This window comes from Anneissia japonica, unplaced genomic scaffold, assembly GCF_011630105.1.
Source record: "Anneissia japonica isolate Jap-2015-1 unplaced genomic scaffold, ASM1163010v1 scaffold287754_len4335492_cov202, whole genome shotgun sequence".
Taxonomy (NCBI): Eukaryota; Metazoa; Echinodermata; class Crinoidea; order Comatulida; family Comatulidae; genus Anneissia; species Anneissia japonica.
Genome location: NW_022705543.1, coordinates 2,213,426 through 2,237,834, shown reverse-complemented (window position 1 = coordinate 2,237,834; position 24,409 = coordinate 2,213,426). Strand labels below are relative to the sequence as shown.

Genomic DNA, 24,409 nt, shown 5'->3' with positions numbered 1-24,409 from the left:
TATTATTATTATTATTATTATCATATTATTTAAAAGCGTTACATGTTAAAAGCTCTGCTTCCAATGTAATTCCTTGCATCTCATTTTCATATTTTCATTTATTGTTTTAGACAGGCCTACTTCAAATTTTCTATTGTAATTCATACATGTAAATATGAATGTATTTTTTTGAAATAATTTGAAATCGAAACTAAACAATTAAACATTTAATGTATATTAAAACATCTGTTTTTAATATGAAGTTCATCATCTGGTGCGTTATTTGACTTCACTTTTAAGCAAGAATTTACAGAATAATTAAAACTGTTAAGAAATAATTCAGTAAAGACCTACCACAAACATATTTTTTGCAACTTGATAACATTCCTAATGATACATCTCATCCACAGCATTAAAACTATACATTTTTATAATGATAATAAAAGATATTATACTGTACCTTGTACAATCCGAACATATATTTTAAATCAAGGATAGATGTGTATAAGAGACAGGTATATAAACATGACATTGTTTTAAATATTGTATTGCATAAATATTGAATGCCTACTTGTGTAGGCCTACCGTATTTATTTATTGAGCGAAGAAGCATCTCCTTTAAAGAGATGCTTCTCCGTAATAACAATCTTCTTCATAATAACAATGATAATATTATTGTTGTAAGGTGATTACAATTCAATTTTCAAATCAATTTAACTTTTATTTCGGAATCACATATCCGTATCAATACAATAACAAAAGATAGCCTACAAAGACTATGCATTTAGGGGTAGGGACGTAACTTTCGTAAGGTCCAAATGACCCGCATACCCCACCCTAACCAAGCTATGCATTACAGGGGTAGGGACGTTACTCCACTAAGGCCCTAATAATGACCTGCATACCCCACCCTAACCAAGCTATGCATTACAGGGGTAGGGACGTTACTCCACTAAGGCCCTAATAATGACCCGCATACCCCACCCTAACCAAGCTATGCATTACAGGGGTAGGGACGTTACTCCACTAAGGTCCTAATGACCCGCATACACCACAATAACAGAACTATGCATCGACGCGGTAGGGACGTTACTCCATTAAGGTCGTATTGACCCGCATACCCCAAGGATATTCAATCAAGTTGACCCGTTAAACATTATAAATTAATTATTTTTAGTTAAAAATACGATTACTTTCCCTTACAAATGTATAGTTATTATAAATAAAATCCCATATGTTTATTACTTACCCATTTCCACTACACCGATCCACAAAATAAGGAAAATAAACATTGATGTACGTAGCATAACCATCGTAATTTTGAACAATTCTGCGATTCCAGCTTAACAAATTGTGATTCACTTCACTTTAGCGTAGTGGCTAAAATGTTTGCCTATTCTGTGATCATTTTTTCAACACTGGTAAACGCAATACAAACGAGTAAAATCAAATTAATCAACAACTGTCGATAAGATTTTATGTACACCAAATTCAATTGCGCGCATTTATATAGTAGTAAAAAATATTGTTGGTATTATGTTATTAATATTGTGGTACATGCATAAACTATTGTTTAGTTTTATTTTGATGATATTATCATCATTTTTCTATATGCCAATACTCTAGAGGATGTTACTGCAAAAAAATAAAAGGTCATTTGTAATAATAAATGTTTTATAATCAAAAGAAATTACCATTTTCTAGTTTTATTACACATACTTAAAACGTTTTTATGTGGAGTGGTACAAAAGTTAGCCGTTTAGACTTGAATCACTAGAAGCTTTCGATTTGCACGACGCGGTGGCACAGTAGAACGACGTCTCTGCGCATGCGAGAAAGTTAAAGTCGTCGCATCCATTTATGCTGCAAGGCTTTGACGAGTATACTGAAGTAGAGATCAGGACGCAATATTAGGGGTTTTCCGCAAGCTTACGAACACGGTAATATTACGGTTCCGTCATAAATTTCTAGACAACCCTTCCTCTGCACTGCATAGCTGTCACAACGTAAGCAATTCTATTCATGCCTTTTGCATGAATCCAGGATCAAATTTAACTACAGTAGGTTTACAGGAAAAATGCCCCCATACAAAATGGCCCCGGATGAAGTGGCCCCGGAAAAAATGGCCCCAGTAAAAATGGCCCCCAAAGATAAAATTTAGTAATAAAAAATAATTCATTTTTTAAATCTTTAAACTATTTAAATGCTGTGAAATATCAGAAATTGAATGAATAATCATAAGCATTTTTTAAAACTAAAATAATTTAGTTTTTAAAAATCATCTAATGTCAAAATTGTGTGACAACTAAATTATAATTTAATTGGTAAAAACTAGTTTTGAAGATTTTAATTGGTTGGGAATCTGACTAGTCAATAAATAATATAAAATGCCATATAAACAACATGCAGTAGTCCAGATTTTTTAAAATAACAATAAAAGTCAAACAATTTGAATTACTGTATTTTATAATGTAAAAAAAATGTTATTTAAGAAAAAAAGCCCTTCATTTATTACTTATTTTTAAAATCTATGGGCTATTCAATTTATTATTCCTGCAAAATGTTGGCAACATTTTAGTTTTAAAAAATGCATATAATATGTTTATTTATTGATAAAATTGTTGATGTTTTACAACAATCAAATAGTCAAGATATTTTTACTGGATTTTATCATTGGGGCTATTTTTACCTACTTGTCATTTGGGCCATTTTTACTGGGGTCATTGTTTCCGGGGCCTTTTTTTCATGGGCCATTTTTTCCAGGGCCATTTTTGGCCTACAACCCGTACAGCATATTGTTAACAGTGTTTTAGGCACAAATGACGACAATGATAATCGTTTCGTATTCGTTATCGTTTCGCAAGGTTGCGAAATCTCCCTATAACCTCTATGATTTTACTAATCTACGTGCAGAGAACGTAGGACGAGTCACGCATGAGTTAACCCGTTCTATCGTCGCGCAAATCGAATGCTCCCTATAACGCAATGCCTGACAAACAACCAAGAATCCATTCGTAAATTATTGAAAATAACAATTTAATTCATATAGTCCTTGAGATATTCATTCAAAATGTTATCTTTACAATAACATATAATAATAAATAAGAATTGTATATCTATTATAATAAACTCCAAAATACTTATAACGAGATACGCTTTAGTATTAGATTATTATCCATTTAAGTATTAGTTTCTCTTGTAATTTTGTAGGAAAATCAATAGGCCTAACTATTTATTATAGTCATTAATTTCAAGTGGTTTACTGCCTAAGCTAAAAAACGATTCATATTCCAAATGGATGTTATTTAAACATTGTCATGATTTAATAAGTTTACCGTTAATGTTCTCGTCCGAATTGAAGGGGCAAAAATGTACCTTGTGGTGTTCTTAGCGTTGGTGAATTTGGAAACACATTTTAACTCCATTATTTAATGTAACAAAAATTCTTAGGCATCACGATTGACTATAAACTTACTTGGAAATCCCACATTATGCGGGTTTCCAAAATAATTTCACGAAATATTGGAATAATAAATAAACTTAAGAAGTTCTTTCCAGCTAAAATTCTGTTAACCTTATATAGCTTTTTCATCGTACCTTATATTTTTTACTGCCTGCAATATAACATGGACAAGTTCCGAAAGCACCAACATTGATAATCTCTTTCGTCTTCAAAAACGAGTTCTTCGAATCTGCAGTGATGTTTTCTACAGAGCTCACACCAAGCACATATTCCATGATTTTAAAATTCTTAATAGGCCTATATACGACTTAATTAAATAAACTTCAAACTGCCAACTTTATGTTTCAACTGTCCAATGCCACCTTACCACCCCACATCGCTATTCTTTTCATTAAGGCATCTGAACGTCATCATAATAGCACAAAGTTCTCTTCTACTAATTACACCTTTACTACTGTTTGTCTATCCCATGCTAGAAGACATTTCATTTTTTATTTTGGACCAAAATTATGGGCTAAGATCTCTGATAATACCAAAAATAAATACACTCTTAATAGCTTCAAATATAATTTTAAAAAGTCTCCGATCTCTGCATATGCCTAAACACCTAAACACTAGTCATTCTTTTTTCCCCAAATCCGATATGTGGTCACATATACTTAAATTCAAATTTACAAACCTGCCATATATTGCTTGTTTTTATTTTTGTTTCAGTAACTTACTGAAATTGCATCTTGTAATTTGTTCACATTATGGTCTTAATCGTTTTATTTTTTCTAACTCTGTAAAGGTGGCTATATATTAATGTTCTGTAGTTCACCTGTAGAACTTATTATAGCCTCCTTCCATGCAACTTTTTTTAAAATATATATATCTATATTCATATTTATTATTTACATTTATATGTATTAATTTTGTTTATGTTGTATGGAAAATATTTGAAATTTGAACTTTAAACTCGAAATTTGCATTAATAAAAAAAATACACTTTCACAAAGTGACTCAGTACCTGAAATATTCTAATAATTTAAGCTGCACGTTACCACGTCGTCGAGTTTCTGTTCAGACAGATCTATATTTTGAATCGTTGGGCGTTCACAGTGTGGTACAGAGAGCCAGGTAGGGTACTCTCATGCCAACAAAATATTTTACTTTAAAAAAATTATAAAACACAAAAACTGGGCCTATCTATTCTTTATCAAAATTTCTTCATAATACATATAGCAAAATATGGTATATATTTGTTCGTTCTAATAGTTCTAAACAGATCTAAAACTGTAGCCCTAAGTATAAATAGCCAAGTATAAAAAGCCAAAAAGAACATTACTAACTATATACTGCAATGTTACGCAACCTTTCTGGGCCATGAACAAATTTGCGGACAATACTAATAATACTGAAAGTCATTAATCAGACTCATACTGACATAAAGTAGAATCATATTTTTTATTTTGAGGGAGAGCATCATTCCATTGGTTACGCCACAGATAGAATAAACTGAAGTTGAGAAACAATTAAGTTCTGCTACCGTCTGCGTTTTTGAGCGCAATATAGTCAATGAGTCGCTTGATGATGTATGCCTAAACATTGGGACCCAGGAAATTAAGTATTAACTAAACAAAATTTACAAAGCGAAGTTTCAAATGAATGACATTTTTCATTTTAAAAATTGTAATGGTTACCTTGAGATTAATCATTTATATTTTCTTAACATTTGGCTTTAACATCATTATTTCATCTGCTTGTTATGTTGCGTGTGAACATCACACCCAGGTGCGGCGAAAACGTGCGCGAGATCGACCAAGGCTGTCGTCGGCTTATTTCTTCTAGACCCATGTAACTTTGTAAGAATTTAAGTTGGGAACAAAAAGCAACGCCGATAAACTAAATCCGCAAGGTCCACTGATTAATCTCAGATAAAGATAGTATAATACCGTACATATTCCTGATGATGACGACATAATTAAAGTCAAATATTGAATCCCGACACGATGGCGTGCATTTCGATACTTGGAGTAGGCCTTATACTCTATTTTCTCTATGCTTATACTATCTTAAACTATACCCAACATTACAATAATACGCATGGCATGTCAAATTGTAAAAGAAATTTCAAGGATAGTGTGTTGTTTTTCGTGGATTTACAGGCCATATACGACGGCAGACAACTCAACGTTTGGCGGACCACTTTCATTTCTTGTGGACCACCCATGGACCCTTAGCGTATGACGGTCCATTCGTCTACTACTACGGTCCATTCGTCGCCCTCTACACAATGTTTGTGATTATAGAGGGCGACAAACATGATATAACACCGATTAATAGATCTGAATACTGTGTCCAGGTTCAGATACTGTGTCTCCAGGGCCGGATTAAAGGTAGGGTCTGGGGCTGTAATTGCAAGTGGGCCTAAATACTCTGTGGCTAAAACATAAATCCAGATTTCGGTGATTTTTCTTGGGGTTTGGAGGCCTATTTTTTCCCCGAAAGCCCTTATGTTAATCTAGCCCTGTACATCTCTATACTATTCTGATAAACTACAGTATCTATATATACTCTTTATACTCTTTTATTAGGTATGCTCGTCTCAAACACATTAAGACGCTTACATAATCGCTGTAGGCGAAACAATTAACTGTTTTACAGCTACTAGAAAGACTTTACATCAACTGTGTAAATTCAGTGGCGTAGCTAGGTGGGGTCAAGGGGGTGGGGGGCACGTGCCCCGGGCGCCAGGTTTAGGGGCGCTGAAATTGGAGAGTGAGAGTAAAAAAAATAACCACTTTAAAAAAAAAAGCATGACGAAATTGATGTATGTCGTCAGGCATCAATATTTTCCAGTTAATAAAAACCTGAATGTATTTTTATTGGCAAATTTATAGATTGTGATTTCTTTTCAGTCCATTTTATGTAATCCTATTCTGTAATGACTACATGACTAAAGCTCATCCTTCCATATCTCAGAGCCACGATGGGACAAGTGAGACTAATCTGCTTTGGCACTCCTTAGTATTGAGCGCGATGAAGCCGACAACATTGCTAACATTGATCATATTATTAACTTATTTGTAGATGCAACTAAGCACGCAATAAGAATACTAAGCTGTATGCGATAAATACAACAGCCTTACAAATTAGGATAATGGTAAAGTATCAATGTTTTAATAAGTACATAAAACTGTGACGCAAATATGTATGCAAAAATGCACAGAGACACAGACGCTGTTTTTGTATTTTTCTTCAAATCCGTATGCTATAAGTCATAAACATTTATTCAGAAAAATTCCACAACAAATTACATATTACAAATTGTATACAAAACAAGTTGTATACAAAGTTCCTAACATCGTAATGCAGTTTCAGTAGTAAGAACCGAGGAGACAGACCCAATTCGGGGATAGCTTCCCTCGACAACCACGCCCACTTAGCTCTCATCAGGGAAATCTTCCCCCTTGTTGGGGCATCCCCCTCACCCGTCGGGCAAATACTGACGCCACCCCTGGTAAGAAAGAACCTACTATATGAGAGCTTGAACAGTGCTTATTTTTACAATGCATATGATACGGACGTACGGTACGGATATGCTTAAAGCCTATACAACCAATATCAATTTATTTACAATATTATAATTATAATGGGGGGGGGGAGGGGAGCAATTTTCTACACTTGCCCCTGGGCGCCACAACCCCTAGCTACGCCACTGTGTAAATTAGCACATTGACAATCTAGTTTTTGCAAACCTGCTCGTGACCCAACTTGGTCACGAGCAACCCACTTTTGGGTCGCGACCAATAATTTGGGAAGCGTGGTCGCAGTGGCGTCACGCTCGGGCACTGACGGGGGAGGGGGAGGAGCGCCAGGGCCCCCATATACGAGGGGCCCAGAAATTGACAACATGGATCTTTAACAAACAGCTTGGCTCCAACTTAAGATGTTTAGATATTAATTTTTTTCTAATGTCTCTTTCATAATTTTACAGCATTATCATATCATTTTATATTTAATTTTTATGGCCTCATGTATTCTTTAGTTGATAAATTCTGGTAATTTTGGGAAATGCCCCGCTCACCCCCTTCACCACCTCAGGTAAGTGGTTTTTGGAACAGAAGTCTCACGCCTGCATGATTTGTCGAACTTGGCGTATGAGGGACCAATAACAGTCACCGCCAGGGCTTCACGAACCCCGTGACGCCACTGCGTGGCCGTATAGTAGCATTAAAAACATGTGTAGGCCTATTCATGTTTGATTGACATTATACTTTGCCAACAGCCGATTCAATTACTGACCAGGTTGATCTGTGTTTTATATTCTTCCAATCAAAATTAGACTTATTAATAGTTGATTTAAAAAAGAATTGTTGAAGACAGTCAGGTGCCTATTTCATTTAGCATTTACATGACCGTTTACATGAGATGTTAAAGATGTTGGTAAATATTTCTTTACTTTTTTAATGTTCATTGATTTCTGCTTCTCACATCAACCTTCTATAATTTTGTTTTTCACTTTCAGAACATTATATGTACCGTATTTAGATGGAAGTCACGTGACATTATTGACAGACGACAACACGTCGACATCCCGAATCTATTATGCGATTGGTTGTGAAAATAAATATCTCCATGGTTATGATACAGTCTGTATAAATATGTCGGCACACTCTTATCAGTAGAACGTAATGGCGTCGAAGGTTACGATCGTCGCGTGGATTCTGGAGAGCAATTTGGCCGAATCTACGTTGCCCCGAGACTGTGGCGGTCACGCATTAGTGAATCCGTTCTAGTGTCACGTCGTCGAACAAATCGGAAGCAACGCCGTGAACGTCTAACTTTAAAAGCATCAATCATCATAACAAGCGTGATTGTGGTACAGCAAGTAAACAGCAACGATGTCTGATGACGCCCTCCGGCATATTACTAATTACGGTCCATTTGTCGCCCTCTACATCGTACATTTGCACTTCTGAATGTCTGTCAGAGAACTTACCGGTGTATCCACCGATAACGTATATGCATTTACCATGGACACCGATCCCAGCCAAACTAACTCCGTGTGTAATAGGTGACAATTTAGACCACTGTTCTGTTGTCGTGTCGTAGCATTCTACGGAGCGACAATCTATTCTACGATTTTCATTATTACGCGTGTTTCCACCAATGACGTAAATTTTCTTTCCGACAGAACACATAACGTGGAATGCTCGCTTTGTGGACATCGGTTTTTTGAACGTCCATTTATCACGTTTTGGGTCGTAACACTGTAGCGCGTTACTAAAGTGGCCACCGTCAACGACACCACCACTCATATAAAGATTATCTCCTACAACGGCACTACCGTGACCGAATGTATGGAGGGTCAATGGTGCGACGTAATCCCACGAGTCAGTGGCGCTGTCGTACCGCTCAACGCTTGCTAACCCACCTTGAGTATTCTTTCCGCCAACCGCGTAGAGATATGTGTCTATGCCGTCAAGACTAAAATGTGATCGTCGTTTTTTCATAGGGCAGAGTTGTCGCCACGTATCAAACCGTGGATTGTACTGATGGACTGTGCCGATGCTGTCGATGCCTAACGAGTCACCAGAGAACTGACCACCTGCAACGTACAAGAAATTGTCCATGATGGCTACAGCTAGATCTAGTCTTCGAATCGGCATATCAGTAAATGGTTTCCATGCGTGTGTTTCGATATCACAAACGTAGGTCTGCTCACTGGTTAAACCTTGCATGTCCTCACCACCTAGCACAATTAGGACGTCGTTCGTGGCACGTGTCAGAGTTTGAAAGGAATGCTGATGGTGCGGTAACAAATGGTATGACATCGCCTCTGTGATTAAAATCCGACATTCGGGAATATCCATAACTATTTCCTCGGTCTGGACTTTATTGACGATATCATTCGGGTGAATCAACGGGAATCGAATGTGAGTCATGATTAAAGGAGCGTAATCTTTTCTGTCCTGCCAGTCATCTTTCAACCATTCCATGACTGCTTCAAATATTGAGATTTCTGACTTTGCCAGAATATCATCTCGACTCAGGAAGTAAATAATCTGGTGACAAGACAGTGGTAAATGGAGTTTTTTTTCGATGACTTCACCGAAGTTCTTCGTAATGAACTCAACAATCTCTCTTCTAGCCTCATCGATATGATAGTCTTTAGTCAATTTGAAGTAATCAATACAGTTTTTACATTTCAAACGCGACAGCATGAACTTTCCGCAGACTTCATTCACCAAGTCTATGCGTAGCGTATACGCAGTTCGAAGCGTTTCACTCAAGCTATCAAGATCACTCACGTCGGCTTCGTCCACACTGGATGTATACACCACACCAAGCACTACGGCTAGTGAATGGCTACTAATACCAGTAAGCATAAACTCGGACGCCGATTTATTCCCGTCGGTGACAAATAACTCCTGGAAGTATGGGCTACTTGCCGCTAAGATATTTTTGTGAGCAAGGTGTCGTTTATTGTCTACAATAAGAGTGACGTCACAGTAATGTCCGTCAAGCCGAAGCCGGTTCAGATCGTCCATCACGTGACTTCCTTTCCCCGTTCGGCGTGATGGTCTCCGCCGTGGGGATAGGCCCAAATTCATATGCTTCATGGATATCTTTCTTCTACGTTCACGTCTGGGTGATAGATTATTTACGGGTGACAGGGAAGACGCTGTGGTCCCAGGGTTCATCGACCAACTCTCGTTCTAGAATAAAAGAAGATCAATATTTTGTTTTGTAATTTTTTCTCGGATTCACGGCCATAATTAAGGTTGTTTATATACATATTAGAACTAAAACAATGAGTACAATACATATTGATGCAATAGCATATACGGCGCCTATTGCAACTTATTGCAGAGCTGAATCTGTAATATATCCTGAATGAAAGGTTAAAGAACGTCCTGAGTACGGTACTCTCGATTAAGTGTCGTGACGTTTATTCAAAATATAATAATATATCTAGTAAACGCCGTGCGTTTATTTGCTTTCCAACAACAAAAAATCCACGGCTGGTTTGGCGCTTATTATTCGTGACACTTACTCTAGAGAGAGTTGGGGGGGGGGGGCTCTGTGGGAACATTTTATATAGGCCTATATTTTATATACATATATTTATATTTTTATTATATACATTTATATAATTTATATAGGCCTATCATGTTTATTTCGGCCTCAGATTATAAAAATACAAAGTATTTCAATGAGGCACAATTACCGTAAATGGTCGAATAAGCCCCGCGGCGCTTATACAATTTTTGGGTGGCTTCAGTGCGGCGCTTATTCGAGAGCGGCACTAGGGAAAAAAATATTGGCGTGGCGCTTTCCATGCCCGTTCCCATGTTAATCTCACGTCCCGTAGTTCGGTTGGCCTAACATAGGTCATCGTGTCTTCATTGTGTTATTTCTTCAGTAATTTAACACTGACGAACCATGTTTCTTAAAGTGTTTCATTACACACATGGAAAATATAGTCTCGATTAAGGAAAAAAATCAGGTTTGGCGCTTATTCGAGCATTTTAGCTAAAAAATGACAGTCGACAGGCTGTTCTATTTCTAAACTATATATCAGGGAATAAATACTGTACAGGCTTTATGTTTGTTATTTTTTTTCGGACTATATGAATATTGAATATTGTAACAAATCTAGTAGGCCTATGCAAAATAATTATACCACTAGATGAAGTAGGCCTAGTCGTCAAATGATAAGGTGGGCCAAATTCCTTTCTTACTAAAAAAAATCACTTGCTTTGCATTGCTTTTTCTCACTCAAACCGACGTAATTAAAAATGCCTGTCATTAAAACAAATATGTTAAAATTATTACAACAGACCACGTGGCTCTAAAATGATTCGTGTCACAATTAGAACTCAATAAACACAGGTCTGCTTGTACATAAATTCAATGTTCACCTAATTAAATATTCAAAAATGACTGAACGCTTTTACGATTTAGAATCATTCTCAAAGAAAAACCTTGGCAGGGTAAATTAGAATGAATTGATGCGTTAACTAGAGTAAACATCATCTGAATACATCTTCGAATACAGAGATTAACCACGTAATGTGTTTTAATAAGCATTACTGGAATATTAAGATCCTGGTTTGAATCAAATTAGAATGATTGTTATAGCCATGCTAGACTTTCCTTTTTTAAGACACACGTCCTTCATCGTAATACTTTACTTAGTGAATTTAAAGCCAGGCTCCGGAGGAAGGCACAGAAAGCATATTTCATTAACCTCTCCCGAGTTTTTCGTCAAATATGCTTTTTTGTCTTAGAAAAATCAACATATCAAAAAATAATTACCTCCAGAGCCTGGCTTTAACTATCATCATGTTGATTATGTAATAATGATATATCATAATATATGTCATCATAATATTCTTAAAATAAATATCAAAAAAAAAAAATATCATCATCATCATCACCGTCTTCAAAATAATAAACATAATCACATTTATCACCAACATTAACATCATCACAATAATATATTAACATTATCATAGTTATCATCATCACCATCATCGTCATCATCATTACAACAACCATCATCACCATCCCATAAACGTAGGCCTAACAATAACAATAACAATAATAATAATAATAATAATAATAATAATAATAATAATAATAATAATAGTATAATGCTATAATAATGATTATGAGGACGATGATCATGATGATGGTGACGATGACACGTTGATGATGATAATGACGATGACCACGTTGATATGATAATGATGACGATAATGATTATATGCGTTACGTTTAGTGGTCTATATAGCCTATATAAAGCAGTGTAGATCAATGATATCAATGAGTAAATAAATGAAAGAAAAAAATAATTCTAAAGCATTTAGGCCTATTCACTAAATAATCAGTATCGAAAGTAACATTTTCACAAATGTTAACCAATTCCTTATTATTCTGTTTAATTCTACTTTTTTGTGATATTAATTAATTTAACTTATGTAATTGCGACAGATATTATAACAGGTCTACTATTAGCTACATAAAGGTGATATACCTGTACAGCAAATTAAAGGCAGTAAAACAGAAAAAAATTTCGCTCGACTACTACTGTACTTACCAAGTTCATGTTGATCGCCTCATCTACATGATTTTGCATATTTTGATAAAAGTGTCAAATTAATATAGCAACATTCATTTATTATAATCTGTTAATGAACAACATCTGTATTCCATGGAAGAATGAACTAACATTTAAAACAGCCACTGCTTGTAAATACAATCGTCGCTACATTTAAATTCATAGCTGCGTCTAGTATCTACAGAAACGCGCTTCCCATTGGTTGATCTTCATTCAAGCGAACGGAATTACAATACATGTTAGTTTACGTTGCTCCGGTTTATTGATGCTGCATATTCACGACCGGGGACCTATTGTCATCCCCTCTATTCGGCTCCAGTCACCCATATGGATTTAGTACGTCGATGTATCTGCTACTACACGGCATGCTACTGAACGCTACGCTAGTCCATGGTTTCGTAGCCTCTTCAGATCGTTAGATTGATTTTTACTCCATAAAAAACAATCATTGTTCTTTCGAAATTCCTTTATTGTTTATGGCTGACTCAATAGGTGTGCCCGCTTGTGTTCTCCAGTTGTGGATATGAAATGAATTCGACGCATAGTGACTCAAACTCTGTGCGAAATCAAACGCGCTATAACGCACTGTAGTTTGGATGTATATTTTAAGCAAGAGCTCAGCCACGCACTAAACCACGCATTTACGGGCGATGGCGATTGAGTCACATGGTGATAGTTTGTCAATTAACACCATAAAATGCATATCTCCCAGAAATAGGATGGTCAACGATCAGTGTGCATTTTTATGATTTCTGATTCATTGCATTATCGATTAACTAATGCAAGCACGCCCATTGACTCATTTCAAAACCATAGTTGTATTCATACACATTGTTTTTTTTTTAACATTGGAGGGCTGTCGTATAATGTAGGTTTACGTTGAATCATCATAGTAGTATACACTTATACAATATGTGAACATAAAAAAGTAATGATATGGATGTAAATTACGTGTATTAATTAACGTATAATAGTTTGCAGGTTAACTGTAATTATGGCACTGTATTTTGGTCTATTCTTTGTTCAACATTTTCTAAAATTATATACTGTACTGTAATCTTTATACAATCTTTTCAATAGTGTAGTGCCGTATCCATTAAATAAGATGCTCAGGGCACTTGATGTGTCACCTGGCAACTAGAATCAACTTTCTTCGTGTCTGTGCTACCCGGTACCAGCAACTCTCGTCGTCTCCATGTAAGTAGTGTGTATGTTTCATAGCAATACAATGAAATGCAACAATGCAAATTCAGGAGTGGTGGTGTCAGGACATACCCAACGTGAGCGGGGTCCAATCAGGGGTGGCGCCAGAGGGGGACCCCGTCGGGGAGAGCTTTCCCCCCCCCCGGGCGGGGAAAAAAGCACAATTCTTTTGGGAGAAAAAAATATATGTATTTTTTACATATAAGTAGACTCTAAAATCGATTAAATAAGCCTTTGAAACTCCTAAATTGTCGAAATTTACCACTTTCGGAACCTTTTAATTGAAGCTCGACCACGCCCACTTTGCTTTCCTCGGGGAAATCTGACATCTCGTCGGGGGAACCGTCCCCCACCCCCGTCGGGCAAATCCTGGCGCCTCCCCCGGTTCCAATGTACCAAACAGGTGGTGGGGATTGCGATGTCCAACACAAGAGAAAAGTGGGCATGGTCGGGTGTCGCTCAAAATCTCTTGGAAGTGCTCCAGCGGAGCGAAGCGAATCCCCCTGAAAAAAATATGACTGCTTAGCGGTTTCAATTGCTTATTTATTATCAGAGTCTACTTATATGTATAAAGTACATATACATGTCCCTCACTGGGCCACCTCTGTGCAAATTATTCTATATGTTTAAAGTTTATAACAACTTTTATAAAACAAAAAAAATACCACATGATAAGTTTTGACGGTTCTTTATTTACAATTTTGGAATTATTTGGAAATGCGAATGGTCGGCTTAATTAAATCATCCATTCCTCTTTTGAATACAAAACACCCACAAAATTTAAATTCATTAAGCGAGCTCCTCGTACAATTTGCCAGGTATGCACCGATATTCACCCAATTTACTAGCTAAGCTGCTCGGCATGATTCTACCATGGCATGTACATTTTACACGTTTGTTGGATGGAAATATTTGACACCTAGGCCTATAACTATATTGAAGGGCACAAAAGAGGTAATAACACAAACATGATTAACATTTTAACTGAAAAAAAAAATCTCTAAAAATCACAAACTTCCTAAATACGTTTGAGTAAATTTATTTCCAAAAGAGGTGGCGCTTTTTGTTGCCACGTGGTGAGCATCAGGAGCACACCTGACAGCACAAGATATAGACTTGTACACAAAGTCCTTCATGGCTAATTCGTCTATATCGTTATAATAACTCACGAAGAAGTTATACTGAAAATCGCCAATGCAATAAAAACATGTTTATGGCAATTGGTAACTAAGCAACAATGCGCCTATTGCATGCTTCAGTAATCATCAATTATTACGTCACTCCTTGATATCTGCAACAAAATCTTAACATCTCTGTACAAATATTAATATTCGCTTACATTTTCTAATGAATTGTAGACGGAATCTTTCTATATTTATCTTTTGATTACACTAATTTTATTGTCCTTGTTCCACTTTAACAATATCATAGACGCAAATATGCGTAATTACGCATGGTGTTACTCAAATGGATTGCCATGCGGTAAAAATACAAATGTACACACAATACAAAAAGCTGAGACTTGATTCTATACCTTATAAAATTTAGTTGAATACAGAAATAAACATTCAATCAGTGGTTACTATGAAGCTAACACAAAAAACGAGTGTTAGAATACACACGTAACATATGTATGTGCATGATAAAATTTATGTATGAATAACAACATCATTCTCATGTACTTAAAAAAGATCCTCTCAGTGTACAAGTCATAGAATACGAATTCATTTTCTGGTACTTTTTTATCTCAAAAATTTATTTAAAAAAAAGGGAACTATTCAATATAAAAACTATATAATTCGGAGAAGGAAACATTAATAACCTAATTTTGAAGGTGATTCAATAATTATATAAAAACGAACATTTGACAGGAATGGTGGGTATGCATTGTATTTCTAGTTCATGTAACAACCATTAAAAAAAACCAATAAGGATAAATGCTAATAATTCAAAAGAATTTAAAAACAGAAGAAATGATATGTACAAAAAATGTATCTATCAAAATGATGTGAAGTCATGATACCAGCAACTTATAACAAACCTAGGTCAAACAAAACCTAACAATTCTAATAAAATATTATATAATAAAACAATAAAGTAAATTTTCTTTAACAATAAAACTAAGTTAAAAAAAATGGTAATAATAATTTATTACAAAAGACAAGTTTGATAAATTTCTCAAGTCAATATACTGTATCTACCAATCAATGTCATGATTTATTAAACTATCCAATTTTTGGTGTCACTATTTTAAAGAAAACATTTATAAGAAATATTGTATAAGGCCTATGCCTGTATAAAAACTCACATTATAATTTATAACATTGATCACTCACAGAAAAAATAAGACATCATCCATATCAAGAATTTTTTTCCCTCCATTTCCACGCAAGGGATTACATTTCCACGATTTGCTATTCTGGATCACAATGCGATTAAATTACAGTTTACATTTCATCTTGTATATATATTTATACAAAACATCCCTTTTTCTTCATCATTTGTCATTCTGATAATATGATAGTGAAGCTGACATGAAAAACCTTACAATATATATATATATATATATATATATATAGATTATTTATAGATGATTTTCCATTAATCACAATCATAACATCTATCATCAATTTCAAAGTTATTATTTTTAATTATCATCTTTATGTCATTTAACTTTCTAAATGCAACTCTTTGCTTATTCAATTTAATCTGTCCACTGCAACAGTATAACTACAGTTTCCTTAACTGCTTTGATCCTGGTATTCAAATTCCTGGTCCTCTGCCCTTTTTCCCATTGACAGCAGCCACCCTGTACAAATGCATTTGCAGATATATATGTGTAGAATACATACATGACATACCACACACAAAAAAATAAAATAATAAATGAATAAATAAATAACAATAATAATAATAATAACAATATTATTTTGGTCTGTCAAATTCTCTTGACAAAAGCTATGATTGTGTGATTTCATGCTGTTAGTTTGACTTGCGGTATGTGTCAAAGGTGAAGGAATGGCACACCGATGGATGGAACATGTGTTGTGTATAAATTGGGAACTAATATGCCATGGATGGACACGTTAAGTAAGCAATGTGATGTTACACATCCTATACGCTGCTCTTGCTAAACTTGTATTTTTGAATATGTTTATGATTGCAGTCAAGAATTTGAACCGGTTAAAATATTTTCATGAGCCTGATATGAGTTTTATAAATACGATTTATGCAGTACAATTGTGAGTGTGACGATTCAAAATAGTTCTATGCAGGCAATTTAAACCAAGCAATTGCTGAGAAATGTTGAAACCAATGATTGAGGGCGCTATACATTTACCAATGTTATAACCGTGTACCAATGAGGTAAGATCTCCAGCAAGTCCGCTGCCCAAGCGTGTGTGGTTAAAACTGCATGGTTAAAACTGATCGAGGAAATACCTTTCAAATTCACTTGACAGTTTAGGGATCAATCGTCAAGGACGGGGCCTACTAACCAGCTGGGTACTTGTTCTAATCGCTACGAAGGACTTGATCTTTAAACCGACTTCCCCGAGAGTGCCTTACTTTCCTTAAAACGGAGTGGTCCAGGTCAGGTGACGCTCAAGGGGATGACACAAAACACTCCTTGAAAATAAAACGATACCGATTGTGCTAGTTGCTGTTAAATAATTACCAGGTGGTTTAAAGCCATTGGCTTTATATATCTTATAATGTCTCAAGTATAATTTAATGTCCTGTTTGTTTCTAAAGGTGTTTACGTTAAGTACTATATGACTGGCCTAATGTATGTTTATAAACAAATACAAATGGGAAGCTGACTGACAAATAAATAATTATACCAAGTAATGAAATAATCACAATTGGCTGAACAACAGAGTAAGTTCTACTATATTTTTACAATATATATCAAACTTGTTTTACATTAATCTGACCAATTACATTAATTAGCAACAACAATCATTATTTTAACTTGCATATGAGGTTGAGTGAACCAACAGTTCATCCGATATGAAACCTTAACGCTTCGATCATATGACGAAACATTGTGTCTGCAAAACCAATATTGTATCTTTTACTTTACCTGGTGACCTTTCACAGAGGTCATTTCAATGAGAAGCGCTCAAAACCACATGATTACCATCACATGACTAATACCACATGATTAAGGTCACATGACTCATTTGAGCCTATCACATATACCTTAATGTACATGATGTTCTGAAACATCAAGTTTATTATAATGTTATTTAACTCTTTTATAAATAACTTCAATACTTTATATCCAACTTATATTAAGTATATTTTTGCCGGGTTTAACTCAAGTTCAGAAGTTTTAAATAAATTAATCAGACTACCCTGCCTCGACAGGCTCTGACTGAGCATCTACACAACACTACCTAACGTAAGCAGCGCCCTCACATCACATCAACGAAGAACTCACATGGATTTCCCATAGCCATACGGAATGACTGCCGACTGCCGGAGAGATCCACCGGCATTTGGCCTAATTGACGTGGTGGGGGCGGAACGGGTACTTGCACTGGGGGGTTTTCACCTTGGGTGCTGCCAGGACGGCTGGCGTTGAGCGTTAGGTCTGATTCACTGCCGCTTTCACTGCCTTTGCTGTGCGATTTACTTTTTTCTTGACTCTTGCCAGAACCACTGCTACCTGTAATTACGAAAACAATGAGATGATGAATAATTTTGGTTTTTTCTATAACTTTTTTTAAATCATTTGTAGGGACGTTTGGCCAAGGATTGCCAACAACATACTTAACACATTCGCTACCAGGGACCCAAGTTCATGTTTGACAGGGTTCACTCAGAGTGCCAATTACGCAAGTTCACGCCACACCTGTCTAAACATACCACTATTTTATTGCATATAAACTCGCTGGCAGTGGTTAGCAGAACGTCAACTCATTGGAGTGTTAATTACTGTTAATAATTATATTTCGGTTTCTTCATTGAAAACACTCAGAAAAATCAAGAGCAGAACCTCATTGATTCCCTGGCAGCCATTAGCTGAATCACAGATTCAATTTACAAGTCAGAAGAATTCTGGTTACAGGCCTTCACCTTAAAATTAATTAATTATTTCTTACCACCACTACCGGCACTGCCTATACTTCCATTGCCAAAACTGGTAAAACTGGCGGTGTCGAACGATGCATAACCGCCAGTAACCTGCTGGTAACAAGGGGGCTGGCTCTGATAACTCATTTGTGAAGATGCGTAGACCATTGGTGGGGCAGTTGGCGCCCAGTGCGGGGGTGCTCCGGGCAAGGGCGCTAGCACGTCTTGGTCAGCTTCTGAGGCATCAGCGAGTGAGAGTGCTGCCATGTCTGAAGAGAAATAATATGGAATTATAATAAAATAACTTACTGAATTTTGGCAGTGCAATGAAACACTGAAGAAAAACTTCGGAGCATGTTTCAGGAGCTTCAGAAGTAAAAGTTCAATTCGATAGCCAATCTTAAAATGTTAACACAGTGTATCATGATATGATTTGACAAATTCTCACATAAATATACAATTTTACTGTTGGTTTCTTCAAGGGTGCTTGTACAACCGGAAAGCGCCACCAACATTTGTTTGAGTTACTACTTACTTGCACATAAATCTCCAAAGACATAGTAACACTGCTCCGAAAAAGTTATCTTGTTCACAGTATGTTTTATGTAGTTCATCTTCAGCATACCAGTGGCATACTTGCGTGCGTCCCTTCTATCTTGGAACCCTTCCACGTGTGTAAATAACCACTCAACAACATCGGATCCTGAGAATAGCATAGCAACACTTTCATGATATATAATTTCAAAAAAGAAGCATTACATAAATTCTGATGTAATTTGATTTAAAACTCTTGTCCACGCTATCAAATTTTATGTGATTTGTGTGATGTGTGCGGACAGAACCTTAGCATGTAATATGCATCCTGTGGCAATCCATGCAAGAGAAGACAGACATCGTACACTCCCAAGATATTTAGCATGCAACTTAGTGCAAGCTCACACATGGCAGCACTAAAGGTCTGTCCACACTATCAGATTTTAAAAAAAATGCCCATATATAGTCATGATGTGCCTACATATGGTTATGATGTGCCTACATATGGTTATGATGGCGGCCGTCTAGAGGCAAAACAACGTTAACTGACATTTTTGTCAATTTTGAGATAATATAATTTGAGAGAAAGCACCACCTATTCTTAAGCACAAAAATCTTAAAATCCAATGATTTTCTGTGGTAAAACAACGTAACTGCAAGATTACGGGGCAAAACAATGTATCTACGATGTAGATACTTTGTAGATAAGTTGTTTTGCCTCGAAATGGTATTCAAAAAATGTTTTGAGCTGATGGAGTTTGGCAAGGCAAAATCAACTGGTTAATGGTGTTTTCATACCAATAATCTCAACAGCGACGTATGAACAAGCTAGATAATGCATGTGATTGCTCCAAACGCGATAAATTCCAAAAATGTCGCACTTGCAACAATACCGAGTTTACGAGGCAAAACAACACAATAACTTTGCAATAAACAAATGGTGTAATTAACATTTTACATATAATCGCAATGTCTACAGATATACAAGCCTGATAAATTTCAAAAGGGTACGACAATTTATTGCTAAGTTGCAAATATGCAAACTTTAACTCTATTTTTCACCAAGAGTGAAAATTTCAAGTTACGTTGTTTTGCCATGGAACGGCAGATGTTATGCCATCACGACCATATTTAGACATGTCACATGTTTTTGTCAAAGAAAATTTAATAGTCTGGACAGGGCTTTATACAAATAATATGAGAAAGCGTACCTATAAATGCGCATGGGATTTTGATTTTCAACCACATTCTGTCTCGAATATCTAGGCCTGAGTCGGGGGCTGCCATTGCACGTACTACTGTCAGCATAGGTTTGTTGACGTTCAGCGGTCCTATGTCATCGTAACCTTTTGCGAAACAAACTTAAAAGACAACATTTGTATTGTTAGTAATATTATAGAAAAGTTCAATATCCTCACACTATTTATTATATGGAGTGCATTAGGATGAACATGGTTCTTTACTGTTTGTGTATGCAAAGATCTGGGAAAAAACGCCATCAATGTTCTTTGGGTATAATCCCACCCTAAAAATTGGAACATATTAGGGATGGGACTATACCAAAACCAAGGACTAGCCCTGGTTATCAAGCATGCTGAAGTTAATTTTTCAATGTAATTTACGCCATAAGTGGTTCCAAACATCTGCGAATAGTAGCAGGCTTAAGCCGGCACTCACAGCGCCTTATGACAGTTGTACGATGAATCCAACTCCACTCCCTGTGAGCTAAGAACGATCCATTTCGCATGTGTCGTGGCGTTGCGTTCCCCATAGGATTGCGTCAGTCTACGATTGTCGGGCGCGGTGAGAGCCCAGCTTTATACACAGGCAGAACATTTTGCATGAAAATACTTAAAAAGTCAGAGAACGTTTTTTAAAAACACTGACTTTAAAACACTTTTAAAAAAAAACACTTAAAAAATTAAACTTAAATTAAATTAAATTAAACTTAAATTTAAAACAATTGAAAAATTACAGTATTATTATTAATCATATTATCGAGTTATTTGAGGAAGTGTTAATATAAAGAGAGTAGCTTACGATCAGACTCTGGAATGGAGCTAGTAATTGACGAAGTAGCTGAGGTCATCGAAGTCATCGATGGGCTAATGGGTCCTCCGCGTGATGCTGCAGCTGCATATTCTACAAAAACAAATTAAAAATCTCTTAAAAAACTAAAATCGATGAAAAAAAATCAATTAATAATTGACTCAGATATAAAAACATAAGTAATAAACGGAAGAAACTTTATGAGCTCACTGTACCTTTCATGGCATTGGTATGTGCTACCCAAGCGCCGGGGTCTATAGGCCGTACTGGTTCACCTACAGTAAAAGTAAAAGAAAATAATGGGTGTAATTTATATAGTAGCTAGCAAAAAAATAAACATATGCTTGCCAAACATAATCTTTATCATTATACCTTGTACCTCAGTCACAACTTCTTCTGGTAAAGTCCGCTAGAAACTATGAACTGGAAGCAGGCGAGTGTGGTTTAAGCAAGGGTTACTATGGGGGAGTACACAGCGGTCCTAAAAGAATATGTGAAGGAAATGTTGACTGCTCATTGTGGTAGGTTAATCCACAGGGAGACGCTACTATCATATTATTGTAACACAATGCTTTTACTTACTTCTTGGTATTGTGAAGTAGCCTTTAGGCGTTGGGTCCCAACACTTGGCGACAACAAGTCGTATAGGCCTACAAAAGAAATCAAGAACCTTCAATAACAATGTTGACTGCATTATGAATTTGGAAGGGGGTGGGGGTATGAAAAAATGTGGAGGAATGGACGAATGAGCCAATGAATTATTGGGAGCTTAGTGAATGATTGATTGAATGAATGAATGAATGAATATAAATGAGAGCAAATGAATGAATTTATTTATTGATTGAATGAATGAATGGATGGATGGATGAATTGGGTGGATGACTTGAATACTGTAAATTGTTAGGTGGATAGACAGATAAAACAAAAAAGAAGACAGGTTAATGATACATATAAACAAAAGTCAAGGAAATTTAAATACAAAATCAAACAAGTTAAAACAAAATGTAAAGGATTATATTATTAAAAACTATAAAACAAATACTCAATATGGAATTCATCTGTGGATGTGACACATAAATAAAATTGTTGAATTGGTTTCCTGCAGTTTGCTGAAGTATCAACTTAAAATTTTGCATAGGGTAAAATTTTGGTTGTGGATACATGTTCAGCAATTGCATTAACATAACAATTAACTCACAAAACATTCCAAAAGTTTACTTAAATAAAATTTATAGCGATAAAAAACCATAAACAAAAGACAAAATTACAATTAATTAGTACCACAAAATATATAAAAGAACAAAGAACGGAAAAATGAAGAACATGTCAATCACTTGATCACTTTGTAAGACATCAAGAAAAACGATAACACAACTATCAGCAAAGGGGGAAGCTTACATATGGGAAGGGGATAACTATGTTGCAAATACCACATTGCATCAATTAAATGTAATGAGAAGAAAAGAACAAATAACAAAGTGTCATTTTACAAACATTTTAAGAAGAGTAGAAACCAAAGAGACAACAATATAAGACATACTGTCTGAAGAAAGTATGGAAAACATCAAGGTACTCAATTACTCCTTAAACCTTGATCAAACAAGTTATTAACTTTCAACAATATACAGATTGAAAGAATTCAGTTTTGGAAAATCTTAAACTGACTAAAAGTCAATTTTAATGATGGTTAGGCCAAAAAAAGAAAGTGTTTGTTTGCCCTTCTCCACTCGTCCCTAACTCACTAAAAACAATACGGGCGGAAAAACAAAAAAAAACTTTAAAAAAGTTTTTTTTTATAGTTTTTTTTTTTTTACAAATTTAAAAAAATGTGAGTGAATTTATCTTTATTTTTTGCCAGATGCCCTACAAATTAGTCTAAAGATGTTGTCTGATGTAAGATAATGCCATTCTAGGCCTCTGTGGGTTATTTTTATTCAATCTGATGAGTATCTTTAAAAAAAAATTTTTTTTTAAATGAATAAAATAATTTTTTTTTTCTACTCAGCCCTATTTTTTAAAAAACAAAAGGGCAAACAAACAATTTTTTTTTGGCCTTATATAAAAACAACATAGAAATCATAATAATTGATGAGAACAACATTTATTCATTTTATTTATTTTTTTATAACAAAGTACTGTATGCATTACAAAAACAATTTTTGTTACTTTTTGCTCTACTCAGACAGTATATCTTAACATAATTAAGTACAGAAGTATAAAATACAACAGAGTATGGATTATTATAAATACACATAAAGGAGAGAAATATAGAAAAGAGATTGAGAAAACAAAAATCGAAGGAATTAATATTCTGCACAGGTTAATTGTTGCCGATTCCTGCACAAGATGGTTACATTTTTACAATACACATATTTAAATAGTGTTTTCTCCACATTAGAAGTACTGTATTATGTGGCAAATACTGGTGATCTGCCCATATATGGGTGTGATATGAACTTATCATGCCCATATATGGGCAAAGTAACAGATATTTGTCACAGAATACCAGCCCTGTCCACACTATCAAATTTCCTTTGACAAAAAAACTGTTATATGCCTATATATAGTCATGATGAGATGTCATTACGACCATATTTAGGTATGTCTTTGACACATACATTTTGATAGTGTGAATAGGGCTTAAGTTTTCGAGAAGAGTAAATGATAGAATTAGTCGGGGCTAGGGTAGAGGTTATAAGATGTGGTATAGGTAAAGGATATATTTGGGATATTAGCAATTTAACAGAAACATAACGCATCACAACATCATGAGGGGGAGAGATCAATGAAGATGGTCACTGTAATGTTGTTTATCCTATGTTTGTAGTGTTGTTTACTATGTTGACAATCTTCTTTTCTTTAATCGTAGTGTTGCTTGTAATTTTTAATGGTGCCAATGTTGGTATTCATGGTGCAGTGCACTTGCATGTCGATTCTGACATTTTGTAATGATGACAACATCAACACAGGTATGTTTTAATCATACAAAC

The 24,409-nt window shown here is 35.4% G+C and overlaps 2 protein-coding genes across 8 annotated transcripts in view; both read right to left on the bottom strand.

Annotated features, from left to right (window-relative positions):
• Positions 1–6,608: 6,608 nt before the first annotated feature.
• Positions 6,609–12,999, bottom strand: LOC117105780 (kelch-like protein 9). The gene is made up of 2 exons (XM_033247060.1): positions 12,534–12,999; positions 6,609–10,146 (listed from the first exon to the last, which is right to left on the bottom strand). The coding sequence occupies exons 1-2, from the start codon at positions 12,570–12,572 to the stop codon at positions 8,287–8,289; spliced, it is 1,899 nt and encodes a 632-aa protein (XP_033102951.1). The 5' UTR covers positions 12,573–12,999; the 3' UTR covers positions 6,609–8,286.
• Positions 13,000–14,429: 1,430 nt separating this feature from the next.
• Positions 14,430–24,409, bottom strand: part of LOC117105676 (segment polarity protein dishevelled homolog DVL-3-like) — a 69,066-nt gene continuing 59,086 nt past the window's right edge. For 4 of the 7 annotated variants that reach the window (XM_033246895.1, XM_033246894.1, XM_033246899.1 and 1 more), the window contains 7 exons: positions 22,002–22,069; positions 21,635–21,697; positions 21,411–21,512; positions 20,582–20,731; positions 19,372–19,539; positions 18,866–19,105; positions 14,430–18,429 (listed from right to left, as the gene is read on the bottom strand). In XM_033246895.1, coding sequence (XP_033102786.1) covers positions 18,176–18,429; positions 18,866–19,105; positions 19,372–19,539; positions 20,582–20,731; positions 21,411–21,512; positions 21,635–21,697; positions 22,002–22,069 — 1,045 coding nt within the window. In that variant the 3' untranslated portion in view covers positions 14,430–18,175. The remainder of the gene's footprint in view (positions 18,430–18,865; positions 19,106–19,371; positions 19,540–20,581; positions 20,732–21,410; positions 21,513–21,634; positions 21,698–22,001; positions 22,070–24,409) is intronic. The other 3 variants (XM_033246897.1, XM_033246896.1, XM_033246898.1) reach the window with 2 other exon arrangements.